The 18,021-nt window shown below is 34.7% G+C and overlaps 1 protein-coding gene across 3 annotated transcripts in view; it reads left to right on the top strand.

The window, feature by feature from the left end:
• The window catches only part of LOC103508466 (rap1 GTPase-activating protein 1-like), an 81,956-nt gene extending 73,377 nt beyond the window's left edge, over positions 1-8,579 (top strand). The window contains exon 2 of one of the 3 annotated variants that reach the window (XM_026823075.1): positions 7,971-8,579. In XM_026823075.1, the coding sequence (XP_026678876.1) occupies positions 7,971-8,369 (399 nt within the window). In that variant the 3' untranslated portion in view covers positions 8,370-8,579. The remainder of the gene's footprint in view (positions 1-7,970) is intronic. The other 2 variants (XM_017443771.2, XM_026823074.1) reach the window with 2 other exon arrangements.
• Positions 8,580-18,021: the final 9,442 nt, after the last annotated feature.

The raw sequence follows: 18,021 nt of genomic DNA, 5'->3' as shown, positions 1-18,021 counted from the left end.
CATAGGCGGTTCTTGCCTAAATTTTTGGGGGGGCTTGATTTTAAAGGTACACCTTCAAAATTTTGATTTCTAAGCTTTATGTAAAAAAATCTGGTGTGAACATCACACGACATTCCTTATTCTATTAAATGATGCTTATTTGAGTATTATATTACCCTAACTTTTACCATATCTCTAACCGTTTAGTCAGTGTAGCTGAAAATCGCCAAAAAACGGTCGAAATCCGTCCAAAAACGGTCAAAAACATTCTGTGGAAACACTTCATCTTTATCTGTGTTCTCAACACATTTTTATCCACTTTAATTACTCCGTCTTCTTCTCCTCTCTCACTCACTCACTTATTCTCTCTCTCTCTCGCTCGATCATTCTGTGGAAACACTTCATCTTTATCTGTGTTCTCAACACATTTTTATCCACTTTAATTACTCCGTCTTCTTCTCCTCTCTCACTCGATTTTTTAACATCCAAATAATATTTCGGATGCATTGTCAACGCCACTTGGAAATTTCGAAACGATGAGAATTTTTTCCTCGCCATCCACATTATTCTGTTTATAAAATCCCGTGATGATTACGAGCACAGTGCAGTGTTGAAGTGTGAGAATTAGTGTTACACTCAATTTGAGTTGGACAGTCTCGTAGGCTTGTGGGTGTTGAATTTCCAAGTGTTCTATCACTCAGGGCAGCCACTGATCAGGTCCGCTTGTCAGGTCTACCTGATCATGTATGGCCTCAGACATACATGAACACTACCTGCGAATCCAACAAAATCAAGTGTTACACTCAATTTGAGTTGGACAGTCTCGTAGGCTTGTGGGTGTTGAATTTCCAAGTGTTCTATCACTCAGGGCAGCCACTGATTAGGTCCGCTTGTCAGGTCTACCTGATGGTGAGTTGGATGGCCTCAGACATACATGAACACTACCTGCGAATCCAATAAAATCTATACATTTATATCTACATACAAATGTATAGGTAGATTATTGCCAATAAACTCGAGTTGAATTTTGTAAAACTCACAAATCAAGGTGTCTGTAAATATCATACTGGTCCATTAAAAATTAAAAGGTAAGCTGTTAATATGAGGGGTATTATTGAACCCATTTTTATGGCTAACAGTCACAAGTTCGATTCTTCTATCCCGCATCTAGGAGAATATTGGGATAATATAAATGTACTAAATGCAGGGATTAGTTATTTACATGTGCCTGTGTTGGGATCTATATGTAATATAAATGTAATAAAATATTTGCAAACATACCTCAATATGTAGGCAGGATGGCAGTATATTAGTCGTTGATACATTATCAGCGTTACATGACGCAAATTTCATTATTAATTTGAATAAAAATCAATAGATGGTGGTTGTCTATGTGTGGTAGGTCCCAACAGATAAGGGTAAGATAATTCAATATCTTTCCTGTCTAATCAGGCATTAATTTGACATTTATGTAAACTGAAGCATAGTTTATATTGATGAGGTAAACACAAAGGTTTATAAATTAGATACATTGTGACTGGAATACAGAGAGTTTTGGAAATTAAGGCTATTCAAATTTCAGAGCTAAATGCTGGTTCTTTTTACGTATCCTAGCATCAGAACTATGGAAATATTGCAACACATATCATGAGAGATTTTATGATGATTCTGGGAAGAAAAATGTATCATTTATCATGTGCTAGGATGTATGTAAGTGTATACACAAGTCTTCATGTTGTAAATATTAAAATTAATGTGCTTTATGTGTTTTATCTCTGAAAATTTTAAATATAAAAATTCATTAACACCCATTACGATGAATGATGAGTATTTCTCAATACTTTTGCTTTTTTTCGGACAAAATTATTTTTAACTTTTTTCCTCAAATTTACTGCTTAATAGGTGCATCTTTGCTTCTATTTTATTAATTCAGTTTGAATTAGTATCTACAATCCTATATCACCAACATCAATAGTTGCTTTTGAGGTAAGGGCTCAAAGCCCAATCCTACACTGCAATATTGACAGTTGATTTTTTTCTCTTTTATTGATATAAAGATTTGAAGCGTCATAAACGTAGTTTTTATTTGCACATCCGTAGATTAAACATGTTTGTGTTATTTATAAAAACCCGTTTGATAACATTGAAGTTTTTGCAACTAAAGGAAGTTGTAGCTGTTTTATGAATTTTACTGGAAGTAAAAACTTTAACAAAATTTCATTGGGAATACTGTTGGTTTCAGAAAGGGTTATTGCTAGAATTCTTGAAATTTATTTGCCAAGTTTAAAATGACAAGTTTAGTTGACGTTTTTGTGTAGCTGTTTTATGAATTTTACTGGAAGTAAAAACTTTAACAAAATTTCATTGGGAATACTGTTGGTTTCAGAAAGGGTTATTGCTATTATTCTTGAAATTTATTTGCCAAGTTAAAATGACAAGTTTTGTTGATGTTTTTCATATTGGGCTTTTTATTGACAGGAAATTCCGTTTTGAATGACACTTTTTGCTAAAAGAACAGGACATCCTAAAAATTAAAACATGTTTTTATACATTATGTGCAAGAGGTTCATAACTCGGTGCAAATTTATTAGCATGTAAGTGGTGCAAACACGGTTCAAAAATTAATTTGAATTTTTCAACAAAAGTAGAGGTACTTGAAAAGCATTCAAGTTTCTCCAGTTTTCAAATCAAATATTATTACTATTTTGCCTTAACGATATGGAATGTTTTGAAAATTTTATTCTTCATAGAAATTTATTAGCATGTAAGTGGTGCAAACACGGTTCAAAAATTAATTTGAATTTTTCAACAAAAGTAGAGGTACTTGAAAAGCATTCATATTCAAGTTTTTCCAGTTTTCAAATCAAATATTATTACTATTTTGCCTTAACGATATGGAATGGTTTGAAAATTTTATTCTTCATAAGCACAAGGCACCGAAGTTAGACTTGGTATACAGGAATCAACATGTCTGTATGCTTCCCGCCCATGGTACAACGAGCGAACAAAAAACTTCTGGTGTAGGTTCCGTTAAGGTGATGTTCAATGCCCTCTCGGGAACCAAAGAACCAAATCTGGCGGATCTACACAATACAAGACATAGTACCTCCACTAGTGTATTATTGCTAAACCGGTCTTTCGTAAACTTTAGCTCTTTATTCATGATCGAATCTCTTTTGTGGAAAGAAAGAATAAGGGACGTTTGGTCTCCGCATGTGCAGAAGACAGTTCATTCAAACTTCCGATTTTACTATCCAATGTACTTTCCGTCATTCTGTGAACACTGAACAATCGAATTACTGTACACAAGAGCTTTCAGACCTCACCATGGTGGCAAAAAGGAAGCGTTCCATCAGTACTACGATTTAGAAACTGATATCTCTGGTAGAGATGTCTTGTTCAAAAGAATCTCAAAATAATGTAAAAGGAGGAAAGACAAAAATGAATACCGAATTAAAGTTGTAGAATTCGAATGGAAAGTTGTAATTACCTTCCTTGAAAGTCTCGAAATAACCTTTCTGAATTGATGAAACCTAGGAATAAACATTTCAGTGACATCCAATTATGATATTGATGCGGGGTTTGTGAAAACGTCTCGGGTAGCAAGAGCTTGACATTTACAGAATGTTAAGCAATTATGTCTCGTGATGATAACTACTGAAATTCAAAATGTCATACTCCTCGCTTTGCTTTCTGAGGGAAGGTGAAATGCGGGGAGCGAAAAGGGGGTCAAGTTTTGTTTCAAAATGGAATTTTCAATGTCAGAGATGTCACCAGTGTCAACTGTCAATTTCCTTCCGATTGAAATGCTTTTGCCTTTAGTTAGAGCTGTTAGAGGGAAGGACATGGAATATCAATGTCACCCATGTATTGTTTTTCATTTATGTTTACTTGTGTCATACAGTATACAACGTTTAATAGTTTGTCTCCATCGCTTATCCACTTAACTTCTACGACAACTGACGAAGACGATTTCATAATATCAACAAGATACTTGCCAAGAACGTAATGCTCGCTGCTGATAGCTGCACCAGTATTATCCATAACGTATACCAAATCTTTATAATACGTACTCAGTCTACTTGCATCATTAATTTACTGTAGCGAATGCACTAAAACCTACGCCAAACAACTTTGAACTTACGACAAAGTTATCTTCATGTATCTCCTAGGTAATTACAGCTTTTCATTTGATTATAAATCAAGGTCTTCGAAGAACTTGACAGGGTGTATGAGAAGTAGTGTTAATTCTTGCTCCAACTGATGCATATCAAGTTCGGAAAGTGAAAATCTTATTGTTCATTGCATTTTGTACTCGAGTCTACAAGTTTACCCTATATTTTATGTTTCCATAAGTTGCAATAAGTGAATCAACTTTCAATACTACGATTCATGCTTCATTTATGTATTTGTATATGTACTCATAATACGAGTAAGTACATATTTACAAGAATTACTTTCTATACTTATTCTTGATTTTATATAGCCGAAAGACAAAAGCTTACTCATTCTCAGATGACCTCTGATACCACAGCTCTATATTGTTCATACTATACTAACTGATCTACCATGATATCTACACAAAGATCATGGACCAAACATAATGTCCATTAGAGTCCATAGTGTTACAGATACCACTGAGCTGTATGGACGTAGACACCTATTCGTGCCACTTATTTTGTAATTCATGCGTCCTTAACTTGCCTTGTTATGGATACCTTCGAGCTGCTTGTTAAGGATCTATTGTTCAAAGAAGTGGCATGATTTATTTGGTTTCAAAATTTGAATTGGATCGTGTTCTAAAGCTTGAAGTCAGAGCTCAATGTCATTCCGATTCACTTTTTGGAAATATTGTTCAGGGTGAAAACTGACACAAAATCGGTAGATACAGCTCTCTATTTGAATCCTGTTATTACTAGATATTTTGATTCTTGGTCCAATTCTTCATACAGTGAAACAAAAGATCAAAAACTTGAGATCAATTCATTCATACCTTTAACAATCTGAATGTATATCATACGTGAGAATGAACTTCAACTTGTAGTCATAACAGATGATTCTATTTCCATAGTATAAAAAATATCGGTAAGAAACTTTTCTAATTTTAGCTGTCTGCTCAATGTCATTCCGATTCACTTTTTGGAAATATTGTTCAGGGTGAAAACTGACACAAAATCGGTAGATACAGCTCTCTATTTGAATCTTGTTATTACTAGATATTTTGATTCTTGAATTGGTCCAATTCTTCATACAGTGAAACAAAAGATCAAAAACTTGAGATCAATTCATTCATACCTTTAACAATCTGAATGTATATCATACGTGAGAATGAACTTCAACTTGTAGTCATAACAGATGATTCTATTTCCATAGTATAAAAATTATCGGTAAGAAACTTTTCTAATTTTAGCTGTCTCTATTATCTGACGCCAATTCATCATCAATCATCTCCCTGAAGCCTTGAACTAGACTGTCTTTATTGTAATATGTAGGATGAGTGAACTTGCATGCCACGTAAGTGCTGATGGGCGAATAATTACACTTCAAAAAGTTGTTTCTATGAAACGTGGGGTATTGATCAAAATTACTACTCAGATATGCAATACGTATTATTGATCGCAATTCTAGAGCTCTAGGAATAATAACCAGGTTAATGGTTCATAGACATACGATTCTTCCTGCATACAGAAAGTATCTATTTGCTCTTAAAAAGCAAAATTAAACCTACTTATAATACACCCATAGGTGCTCAACAATTACACAGTCAATGAATCTACAATTTGCTTGACGATGCACTATTACACTTCAAAAAGTTGTAACCACTCTGAAGGTTTTCTCAAATTTCATTGGTACAAAATTTCACACCCATATAAAGTCAGTGCGTTTGAGTGTTTTATGTCTTTTGGTCTTTTTGAGAAAACTCTAAAATCCAAGAGAATAGAGCAGTAAAATAGTGTCGTTCATCAATTTGTTGTTTTATATCTACGTTTAACCATTTGAAGAATGTTTTGGAATGTGTTAAGAACAACTTGATAGCTTACTTGTATTGTTTTAGTTCTTGTCTGTACAGTTTTTTTTCATTAAATCTTTCTTCATTAACATGATTTACATGACAAGTACAAGCTCAAAGAAAATCGTAAATCATAGAGAGTGATGAGTATTGGATGGAATACCAATGACAACTTAAACATTACGCATTAAACACAACTAGCCAGTTCCACACATAGTACATAGATTTCAGTGCCAAATGGAAGGTACTATTATACGAGCAATGTATGGTAAAACTTGAAATTTGTTGTCATTTTATGAAATATTCTACATATGTACCTACACGTGTATAGTTAGTTTACATGACAAGTACAAGCTCAAAGAAAATCGTAAATCATAGAGAGTGATGAGTATTGGATGGAATACCAATGACAACTTAAACATTATTACATTACGCATTAAACACAACTAGCCAGTTCCACACATAGTACATAGATTTCAGTGCCAAATGGAAGGTATTATTATACGAGCAATGTATGGTAAAACTTGAAATTTGTTGTCATTTTATGAAATATTCTATATATGTACTTACACGTGTATAGTTAGTTCCTCCTCCTTTCTTTCAACTGAATTCTATTTGTAGATAGATTTTCATCTCTGATTCTTCTTTTGAAAGAGATGGGCTTTGATATTGCCCCCATGTTCCACCACTGATCAGTTCATGGTTAGATTGGTTAGTCAATACAATACTAAATACCTACATACTAGATCTGATACCAAATACTGGAGTGGTGTTCTGGCAAATGGTATTGTTGACTTTCTCCTCTCAAGGAATAGGAAGACCATGTCATGCTTGAACATCACAGCATTCCATTGCCATATTTGTACAGTGGCTTCTAGTATAGGTTCAACACGAGAGGTTTTAGTCAATTGTGTAATTTATTGTTCTTTAAACACTTCCACTTGTGAAGCGTTCTTTAACTAACTTTCATACTTGACATACCAAGAAGTAATTGTTCTGTCTGTCTTATCTGATGTAGGTGTATGTCTGAGAGTGAACAGTGCATCGTCAAGCAAATTGTAGATTCATTGACTGTGTAATTGAGCACCTATGGGTGTATTATAAGTAGGTTTAATTTTGCTTTGTAAGAGCAAATAGATACTTTCTGTATGCAGGAAGAATCGTATGTCTATGAACCATTAACCTGGTTATTATTCCTAGAGCTCTAGAATTGCGATCAATAATACGTATTGCATATCTGAGTAGTAATTTTGATCAATACCCCACGTTTCATAGAAGAACATTCACCACAAGCGATGTTGCTTGAAACCCACAACGTGATAGGAACTTGATGTTCTTTAAACGTCTGCCTTCACTTTCTTTTATGCAGGTAAAATAGAACTTGAATGTTTGCGACCACATAAAATGGTTACATGATTATTAAAAACTATGTACCTAAACTACTTACGTTATAATGCACAACTTTACATACTCACTTTAAATGTCAAGAAATTAATAAGAATTTCATAACGACTTAAAGAAAGAAAGAAAGTGGTAAAGACAGAAAGTGTTCTTGAATATTGCGAAGCTTAGGTGCTCAAGTTTGCCGGATGTTGAAGATCTAGGAATTATAGTGGATACGTACAAGATGGCAAACATTGTGGATCTCATATCAAACAACTTTTATTAAACCACTTTCTGCTTCCACTTGGGTGACTTGTTCAGTACTTTTTGCCATGATCTTTCAATTTCCAATAGTTAAGAACAAAAGCGTTCTGAGTTTGTCTAAATGTGTAATTGTGTATCACATTTGTCATATCTGGAACTAAAATTATAATTAAGTTTAGGTTAGAAGTTGAGTTTTATTGTTGGTACAGTATCTCATTCTGTACGCTTCTATTTCTCACTTCTCTCACCAACAGGAACTTTACTTGGTTCCTTATGTCGAAAGTTTCTCCATTTAATGTTTCTTCTTGGCATATTCTTTCTTCTTATGTTTCAGACATCGCGGGATGAATCACGGACGTCTAGTTCACAACATGACAAGAACAACTCCAAAGAACTCCTCGAGGAGACACTCCGGGGGAGTCTACCCTATCCTATGATAGTAACGCCCCCTAGCGGCGGCTACTGGCTCGATGGGTACGAAAACGAGTCGCGGCAGAATTCAAATTCCCACCAGCACGGACCCACCGCTCCCTGGCGGTCGAAAATCGAATGTGATGACACAGCCAAATGTTATAGGCGCTTCTTTTTAGGACGGGTAAGTCACCAACTGCTCTTTCTTCCATCTACAATTCTACATCTTTCATATCACGTTTTTGATCCCAACATCTGCTTCAGTAGGGCACGCTTTTACCAACGAATCCTAAATCATGAGTCTCATTCGAAACCTGAATAGAACAAATTTAATATTCCATCAGTTTCAATCGTCCCACTTATCGTAGATATCAACACCCGTAATTATACTCTAACGAAGACATTTGTGAAAAGTATACCTAATGAAACAAACACCAATATGTACTCGTAGAAGTGATCAAAGCCGCATTAGCCGGAAACGCAATCATATTTTCCATTTGCATCATTTTCCATTTATATGTTCCAACCGGAATTCCTGTATCTTAATGTAGAGGTTCTACAGGAAAAGCAGGAGATTGACGTAAAAGATAGTGAAATGAACAATACAAATTCAATTCCAGTTGATTTTTTTTTTTTTTTTTTTTTTCAAATAAACACTTTGAATCGGAATCAAAAAACAATTAAGACTGTTTGTTTGAAACAAATGTATAGGTAATTGTTGTTTTTCCAATCTCTCCTACAACTGCTTTTTAGAATAGGTAATCTACCTTATCACAGTATTAGCTGTAATGAATGCTGTTCTAGAGACCTACCATGTGCAAAGATAAAATCTAGTTATATGGCGTGTTAACTGGTCATAAAACTTCTGCTAGCATACCTACCTAATTTCGTGCTCAACATTCAAGGTCAAATTCGCAGGAAGTAAGAGATTTTTTCCGTTACAAATTACCTACCTAAAACAGTTTCATAAAAAAAAAAAAAAAAAAAAAAAATCCTGGAATAACTAAAACTGACCATCATGCCCAGGAATTCAAAAAAAAAAAAAAAAAAAAAAAAAAATCCTGTCAGCCAGAATATGCAATTTCTCAAATTTCCATAGTAATTTTTTCCATAGTTCTGACGCTAGGATATGTAAAAAGGACCAGCATTTAGCTCTGAAATTTGAATAGCCTTAATTTCCAAAACTCTCTGTGTTCCAGTCACAATGTATCTAATTTATGAACCTTTGTGTTTACCTCATCAATATACAATATAAACTATGCTTCAGTTTACATAAATGTCAAATTAATGCCTGATTAGAGAGGAAAGATATTGAATATCTCTTCTGAAGCCTCATTATCTTACCCTTATCTGTTGGGACCTACCACACATAGACAACCACCATCTATTGATTTTTATTCAAATTAATAATGAAATTTGCGTCAGGTAATGTATCAATGACTAATATACTGCCTACATATTGAGGTATGTTTGCAAATATTTTATTACATTTAAATCCCTACACAGGCACATGTAAACCACTAGTGTATTATTGCTAAACCGGTCTTTCGTAAACTTTAGCTCTTTATTCATGATCGAATCTCTTTTGTGGAAAGAAAGAATAAGGAACGTTTGGTCTCCGCATGTGCAGAAGACAGTTCATTCAAACTTCTGATTCTACTATCCAATGTACTTTCCGTCATTCTGTGAACACTGAACAATCGAATTACTGTACACAAGAGCTTTCAGACCTCAAAAGGTCTCAACAATACCTACACCTATTGTTCATAAGTAGTGTTTTTGTACACACCCAGATGGTTGTTTATTCCTCCAAGAGTACGTATCGGAAATTGGTCATCCCCACGAAAATTGGTGGAGATGTCACGATTCCATCTCTCTATCCATCGCTATCCTTGTGTAGTGTAATTTTAGGCCCAAAGAATCTTACCTTGCTATCAATTGATAGTTCTAAGTTCTAATTCTTGTGTCTTTTCTATCTGTTACAGGTATGTAGAATTGATATCACAGCAAAAGTGATCGATCATTCGAACTGGTAATCTAAAACATGAGGTTCACTGACCGGTAAGATTTAAGATTGGGTAATGCAGCAAGAGGTAAGTATCAAATGTGTCTTCTGTGTTGTTTGAGACGAAATGCATATTTGATGAATACCTGGCGATGTCGGTAAGCTTGGAATTCAGCCTAAAAAAAAAAAAGAGAAGAATAAAAACAGAGCTATAGTTATGTATTTGAGTACCTATATTTTAGGGGCTTTTTTTTAGCAGGGGTTTTTGTTGTTGATGGGGTTATACGGTAGACTGATTACACCTTGTCAACGCTACGGACTGTGCAGTTGCAATGGCATTCTCGGTTTTCCTAATTACCATTATAATCATAAATTGTATAATAATAGCCATTAGTGTAAGGATTGTCGAGATAATTTATGGTTTTAAGCTTTTTGGCTTTGTAAACTGTGTTGTTGATTTTTCGTTGTTTTAATTTTTTTATTTGACTATTATTTTTGTTTGATTAGTGGGCCTATGGTTTTATTCCATCTGTTGGTGCTTTGGTTCACTAGAGACAAAGCAGCCCCTTCGAATAGGGTTAAAAGTTAGAGAAAAAAAACTTTTGGAAAACCTTGTTGTTCTCAATTGAAAATCCTTTGACTTTTTTCCTGTACAAATATTATAGCTTTAACATGCCAGTATGTTATGTATAGAGAATTTAATAAATAGCAATGTGAAAAACAAAACAAGCATTATCAGTTTTATGTGTTTGTTTATCATCAAATCCGCATGCTGCAGAAGTACCTCTACTTCTAGACATTGTCAGAGACAACTTGGATCTCTTCCAAGGTCATACCAATGTTTATTTGTCTATTCAAGAATCTGTACACGAAAAATGGAGAAAAGATTTCTCTTGGAATCGAAAAATATTCGCAATTCGCATGTTCGAAAAATCCAATTTTCATTACAAAAATTTCGTATCGTACAGCAAAGAAGAAATCTACGAAAGATAAAGTAAAGAAGAGAAATAAATTGTCAAAATAAAGGAAGGGGAAGCCATTAGAGACTTCAAGATTGTCTCAACGCAAACAAACGGAAGGAGCAGACTGTGGAAAAAAAAAGAAGTTGTGTGAGTTTGCAAAAACATTAACGCAATATAGGTATAATATATCGAATTACCTAAGTCCTCGGAGTATTGTCATGCTGGAAAAGGAAGAAATGATGCTCGAAAGAGAAGTGAAAGAAAAAAAGAGAGGAAAGATACATAAATAGAAGTGGAAGAAGACGATATGAAGAACGACATGAGAGAAGTAAAAGAACAAAACAAATATCCGTGGAAAATGAAGACGATGGAAAAGAGGATGAAAGGAAAATGTGGAGAGTCGAGTGGGATGTAGCTGGCAAAGTTCCAAGTTTTTCTTGCGAAATGAGATTTTTCCTTCTTTTTTTCTACATCGTAATATTTTTCCGAGTGGATTTTTTATGTTAGTGCCATAATTATATCATATGTAGCCAATACATAAAAATGTGGACATAAAGAAAAGCGCCATTCTCCAAATGGGCTCAATATGTTATTCCGTGGGAACTTTTCACAAGATATATCGACTTGCAAGTTATCTATGATGTTGCCAGTAATGCCAGTGTTTCTTCTTTCTATGTATTTTATTGATTGGACACATTTTACTACCACAACTTTATTGCTGACTACCTAGGTGCCTAATGTACCTATATTGCTAGTTTTCTTCTTTCTTACTATGAAAAACAAAGCAGAGAAGATACGTTGGCCTTTGTTCGGCCCATAATATTCATTCTTTTAATTTGAACGGTTTAGGATACAGATTACAGGGTGTATGTAGGAAAACATTCCCTTCTCCCTATTTATTTTGATAAAGCCGAGAACTGATTGCCCATTACAAGATACTAACTAGTGACCCTGTAATAATCCCAGTATATGACTATATGCGGTTCATTAAACTGTTATCAAGTTCCAAGATGACGGAGTTGTAACGTCAAATGATATGTCAGGTAAATGTTCTACGTATAGTAATCACATCATCTAATCTGTCATTAGCCAACAAGCCTTATGTTCAAGCAGTACTTCCTTGATTTCTATAGATTATGGTGTACCGTAGGTAGAGACAGAGGTTAGACATGTGATCCTGAAGGAACTTGGGAGTGCAATCAAAATATTTCCTTGATCTGGGATAAGCTTTTGATATAAAGTCAATTGATGTAATTGATGATTGAAGAAGACATATCTATGCTAAGGAACAGAAAGTAGAAGACAAAATTGAAGTACAGAGTGGCGAAAAAGACCTCGATTCTGAAGACAGTTTTGAATATGTTGTACTAATCTGTAAATTGGTGGATCTCTTTGTATGTATTTAATCTACTGGTAATTTTTTTCAAAGAATCAAATGATATATTGTATCGCCAGCAAAAATGACTTCGTTGAGGGTTAGCGTGAACGATTCATTTAACAGATCCTTGATTGATCGTGCCTGCAATTTTACAATATATTTCGTCTGTAAAATTAATGATTGAACAGATTTCTCACGGGTAATTCCTCATCAATAGAATGTGTAAGTGTGAAATCTATCGCCTTGTGATGAATAGGTACTTAAATACCACTTTGTTCTTCTCAAAATACAGGTATCTGTTCACTTTCAGTTTCTAAGGTATGATTCATGTCTTATCCTTCATGCATATTTAAGGAGATAACTACTCGAAACTTTCTCTTCACTAGTACTCACACTGGTATTCTCTTGCTCTGTGAGTATTTATTTTGCTAGCTGCTAGAGTTCTCTCTAAACCTTCATCTTATATTTCATAGATATGTCTTTACAAACTACGAAGTCTATCTACCTTTACTATTAGATAGTTACATACTTCTAGGCAGCTGATATTAATTAGCATGATCAGAATTGACATTTTGGTAAGAAAGTTGAAACTGAGAGAGTTTCGGACTGATGGTTTTCGCCATTTTGAACCTAATTGATATTTAATTTCAAGTTTCTCGGAGCAGAGAACAAAGCATAAATTAAAACTGGATGTGCGGCCTGTAATCTTTTCTCTTGATCTACATTCGTATGTGTGCGGATGTATGTAGTGAGATCTGTTTGATCTAGAATGAGACTTCCGCTGATAAGGATCGGTAACTAGGTCTCTTTTCAGTTCATAGGCGGAATTGCACTACATAAGATCCGGGGGCAAATGAACCTCACAAGTTTGTATCTTTGCTTCAATTATGGTATCATTACAATGTAGAAAACTTGGCTGTGTCTTTGGAACTCCAGTCTGTGTCTTTGGAATAGGTAGGTCATAAAATGTTTAAAATATCATTTGGTCGGTTCCGTTTTTTAGCTTTTTCATAGAAATATAGGTAATTAGAGAGGTAAGTAATGGTTAATACCTAGGTATTATACTTTTTAAACTCGCTTTAGTTATGTTCAATTAGTCCATCCAGGACAATAGGTAGTTATGTGTGTTACGTTACTTTTAGGTAGGTTCGTACAGCTAGATCTAGACTGCATAACAATCCAACAATCCAGGAAATACTATAGGTATCTATGTAACTATCTACACACTGTTCAACCCTACTGGGATTTGCTGCAAAGCTGCTCTATCGGTAACTTTGCAAAGTGCATCACGTAATATGAAAAGTTTGAAAACTGCAGATATTTGTTCTGCACTACTTAAAAGTTAGGTTCGTAATGGGTATAAAACGTACATGTTAAAATTATTATTCCTACTTTAAGCCTACATTTCCTGTTTTCTCTCTGACTTTTGTTGAATTTCTTTAATCCCTAGCTCCTTTGACTACTGTACCTTCTACCTTTTCTTTATTCTATTCAGTTGTGCTGCACAAAAAACCGGATACCGTCAGATACTACGCAGAACTTGCTGTGGAGGTATTGTGTTATACCTTTTCTATTTCCTTAAAAGAGTGAGATTGAGGGGTTAATGTGAGTATTTTGGAAGCGATCACAAGAGTATGGAAATGTGTTTCGTGTCAGAAACACGACGCTACGTATGTAAAAAATGTGAATTTTCTGTAGTTAAAAATTGTTAAAAAAAAGCTATGAAAAGGATAACTTTTGAAAAAGGAAGATCATATGCTTTATTTAGCTTCTATCATATTCTTTCTTCTCTTGATAGGAATGATATACATCAAAACATCAAAGACTTGGTTGCCAAGAGCTGGAATCTTGATGTTGATGAACTTTATCTTGAAAATTATCATTTTCGATCAAAACGTGCCAGGAATAATATTTGTATGAAATGCTAACGGAATCTACTGTTATCAATTAGTCCATCCAGGACAATAGGTAGTTATGTGTGTTACGTTACTTTTAGGTAGGTTCGTACAGCTAGATCTAGACTGCATAACATTCCAACAATCCAGGAAATACACTATAGGTATCTATGTAACTATCTACACACTGTTCAACCCTACTGGGATTTGCTGCAAAGCTGCTCTATCGGTTACTTTGCAAAGTGCATCACGTAATATGAAAAGTTTGAAAACTGCAGATATTTTTTCTGCACTACTTAAAAGTTAGGTTCGTAATGGGTATATATCCCTCTTTCTCTCTAAAAAGTACATATTACAATTATTATTCCTGCTGTAAGCCTACATTTCCTGTTTTCCGTCTGACTTTTGTTGAACAAATTTTAATCCCTAGCTCCTTTGACTACTGTACCTTCTACCTTTTCTTTATTCTATTCAGTTGTGCTGCACAAAAAACCGGATACCGTCAGATACTACGCAGAACTTGCTGTGGAGGTATTGTGTTATACCTTTTCTATTTCCTTAAAAGAGTGAGATTGAGGGGTTAATGTGAGTATTTTGGAAGCGATGACGTGCGATCACAAGAGTATGGAAATGTGTTTCGAGTCAGAAACACGACGCTACGTATGTAAAAAATGTGAATTTTCTGTAGTTAAAAATTGTCGAAAAAAAGCTACGAAAAGGATAACTTTTGAAAAAGGAAGATCGATTTATTTAGCTTTTATCATATTCTTTCTTCTCTTGATAGGAATGATATACATCAAAACATCAAAGACTTGGTTGTCAAGAGCTGGAATCTTGATGTTGATGAACTTTATCTTGAAAATTATCATTATTATCATTTTCGATCAAAACGTGCCACGAATAATATTTGTGTGAAATGCTAACGGAGTCTACTGTTCTGTAGATTTAATGTTAGACATTGCTTATCACCATAGTAAGGCGAAGATAATACTAGCTTTAACATGCCAGTATGTTATGTATAGAGAATTTAATAAATAGCAATGTGAAAAACAAAACAAGCATTATCAGTTTTATGTGTTTATCATCAAATCCGCATGCTGCGGAAGTACCTCTACTTCTAGACATTGTCATAGACAACTTGGATCTCTTGCAAGGTCATACCCATGTCTATTTGTCTATTCAAGAATCTGTACACGAAAAATGGAGAAAGGATTTCTCTTGGAATCGAAAAATATTCGCAATTCGCATGTTCGAAAAATCCAATTTTCATTACAAAAATTTTGTATCGTACACCAAAGAAGAAATCTACGAAAGATAAAGTAAAGAAGAGAAATAAATTGTCAAAATAAAGGAAGGGGAAGCCATTAGAGATTTCAAGATTGTCTCAACGCAAACAAACGGAAGGAGCAGACTGTGGAAAAAAAAAAGAAGTTGTGTGAGTTTGCAGAAACATTAACGCAATATAGGTATAATATATCGAATTACCTAAGTCCTCGGAGTATTGTCATGCTGGAAAAGGAAGAAATGATGCTCGAAAGAGAAGTGAAAGAAAAAAGAGAGGAAAGATAAATAGAAGTGGAAGAAGACGATATGAAGAACGATATTAGAGAAGTAAAAGAACAAAATAAATATCCGTGGAAAATGAAGACGATGGAAAAGAGGATGGCGTTATTGTTTTTGTCGAATTAATTTTCCTACTGAAAGGAAAATATATCGAACAAGGTAAATATTGACTCGAAGGTGAAACAGACAAAGAAATAGCTCCAGGTTGAGGATTGTTTTGTACTCAAAGAAATAACCTTCTTTATGAGGAGCTCAAAGGATCTCAACGAGCTTTAAATCAGCTCTTATTAGGTGAGATACACCCATTATGCTGATTCTTCCAGTTGGGTTATTTTGGCACATCCACCAATTTTGCAACTTGTATTTTTGTCACATGCACTAATACCCATTAACATAAAATTTGATGTCCACATTATCTTAGTCATGCTGTCCGGCAGATATCTTATTGACCATGCTAAACCACTAGACAGTTTTGTACGTGTAGGCATAATATTCAAATCTGCTCCCCTGTGGCGCCTGTGGTTAAATATAGTTCACAGAAATACAATTGCGTGGATGTTTTTTATAACGATACCCCCTTTCTAATGATGCTAATACATACTCATAAATATAAGATTTATCTCTCACCACATCAACGATACCCCGATAGAAAAATCAGAGATCAAAAGATTGGCAAATATTGTGAACCCTTTTTTGTTTCAAAATATAATCAGACTTTAGGATCAGAATTCAGATTGAGAAACAATAAATTATCTGCTTTTCATCGCAACAATAGATCGAACAATGCGAAACGATCTTTGTTCAAAGGATTTTGCTCATCCTGATTTGCATAATGGAATTAAACCCTTGATTTTACCTTTGAGAGGTTCTGAGTGCTCACATTTATGTTTGTTTATTCTTGTTGTTGATGAAACGCGAAATGTTCAACCGATTTTCGATCCGAATCGATGAATAAATTAAACAGCAGTGCCAATTTTATTGTTCAGTTATTATTCCAATTTTACGTGATCCCATTATGAAACTTATGATTCTAAGACGTTGGTCTAATCCAATTAAAGTGTATGCTATCAATAGCCAAGTTTTTACACCTTTATAGCTTCCAATATCCGAATAATTATTTCCCGTTATTTTACAAAATATGTTATCAAATCGGTAGGAAGAAAGCCAAACAACTTTTCTGCTCAGCATTTTCAACACCTGGGCATCTCGTAGGGTTTTGTATTTCCATCAGAAGAAACCACAGGACTGATTATATTGTGATTCCGGTTGCCGGTAATCCATACACCGGAGGAAGGACCCCCTTCCCCCCTAGAGTTATTTCTAATATTTCACCGGATATAAGTGAGACATTTATTGGAAGTATAATTTTACCTCATTTTAGGGGCTTTTTTTTAGCAGGGGTTTTTGTTGTTGATGGGGTTATACGGTAGACTGATTACACCTTGTCAACGCTACGGACTGTGTAGTTGCAGTGGCATTCTCGGTTTTCCTAATTACCATTATAATCATAAATTGTATAATAATAGCCATTAGTGTAAGGATTGTCGAGGTAATTTACGGTTTTAAGCTTTTTGGCTTTGTAAACTGTGTTGTTGATTTTTCGTTGTTTTTTATTTGACTATTATTTTTGTTTGATTAGTGGGCCTATGGTTTTATTCCATCTGTTGGTGCTTTGGTAAACTAGAGACAAAGCAGCCCCTTCGAATAGGGTTAAAAGTTATAGAAAAAAACTTTTGGAAAACCTTGTTGTTCAATTGAAAATCCTTTGACTTTTTTCCTGTAGGTACAAATATTAGAAAATGTCTTTGGATGCTTTCAATGCTCTGCTGTTGTTGTTGTTGTTGTTGTTGTAGCGGTTTTAGCTTTCGCCGAATGGCGATAGCAGAATAAAGATAAGATGTCTTTTTGTATCTGCTATACGCCGGGGTGATGGTCTCTAGCTCTAGCCATGTTAAATTGGCTGGCTCGTCCTGAACCGCAGTCAACCATCGTGAGGACTTGGACTTGGTCTTTAAAAGCAGAGACCATGTTAAATTGGCTGGCTCGTCCTGAACCGCAGTCAACCATTGTGAGGACTTGTACTTGGTCTTTTAAAAGCAGAGAGAACCCTTTGAGGAGCTGCCAGCTAGCTAGGCTGGTTAGGGTTAGCTGTTCTCCTCCCTGTTTATAGT

The sequence above is a fragment of the Diaphorina citri genome, unplaced genomic scaffold (assembly GCF_000475195.1).
Source record: "Diaphorina citri unplaced genomic scaffold, Diaci psyllid genome assembly version 1.1 scaffold401, whole genome shotgun sequence".
Lineage (NCBI taxonomy): Eukaryota > Metazoa > Arthropoda > Insecta > Hemiptera > Psyllidae > Diaphorina > Diaphorina citri.
This window is presented reverse-complemented; position numbering and strand designations above follow the sequence as displayed.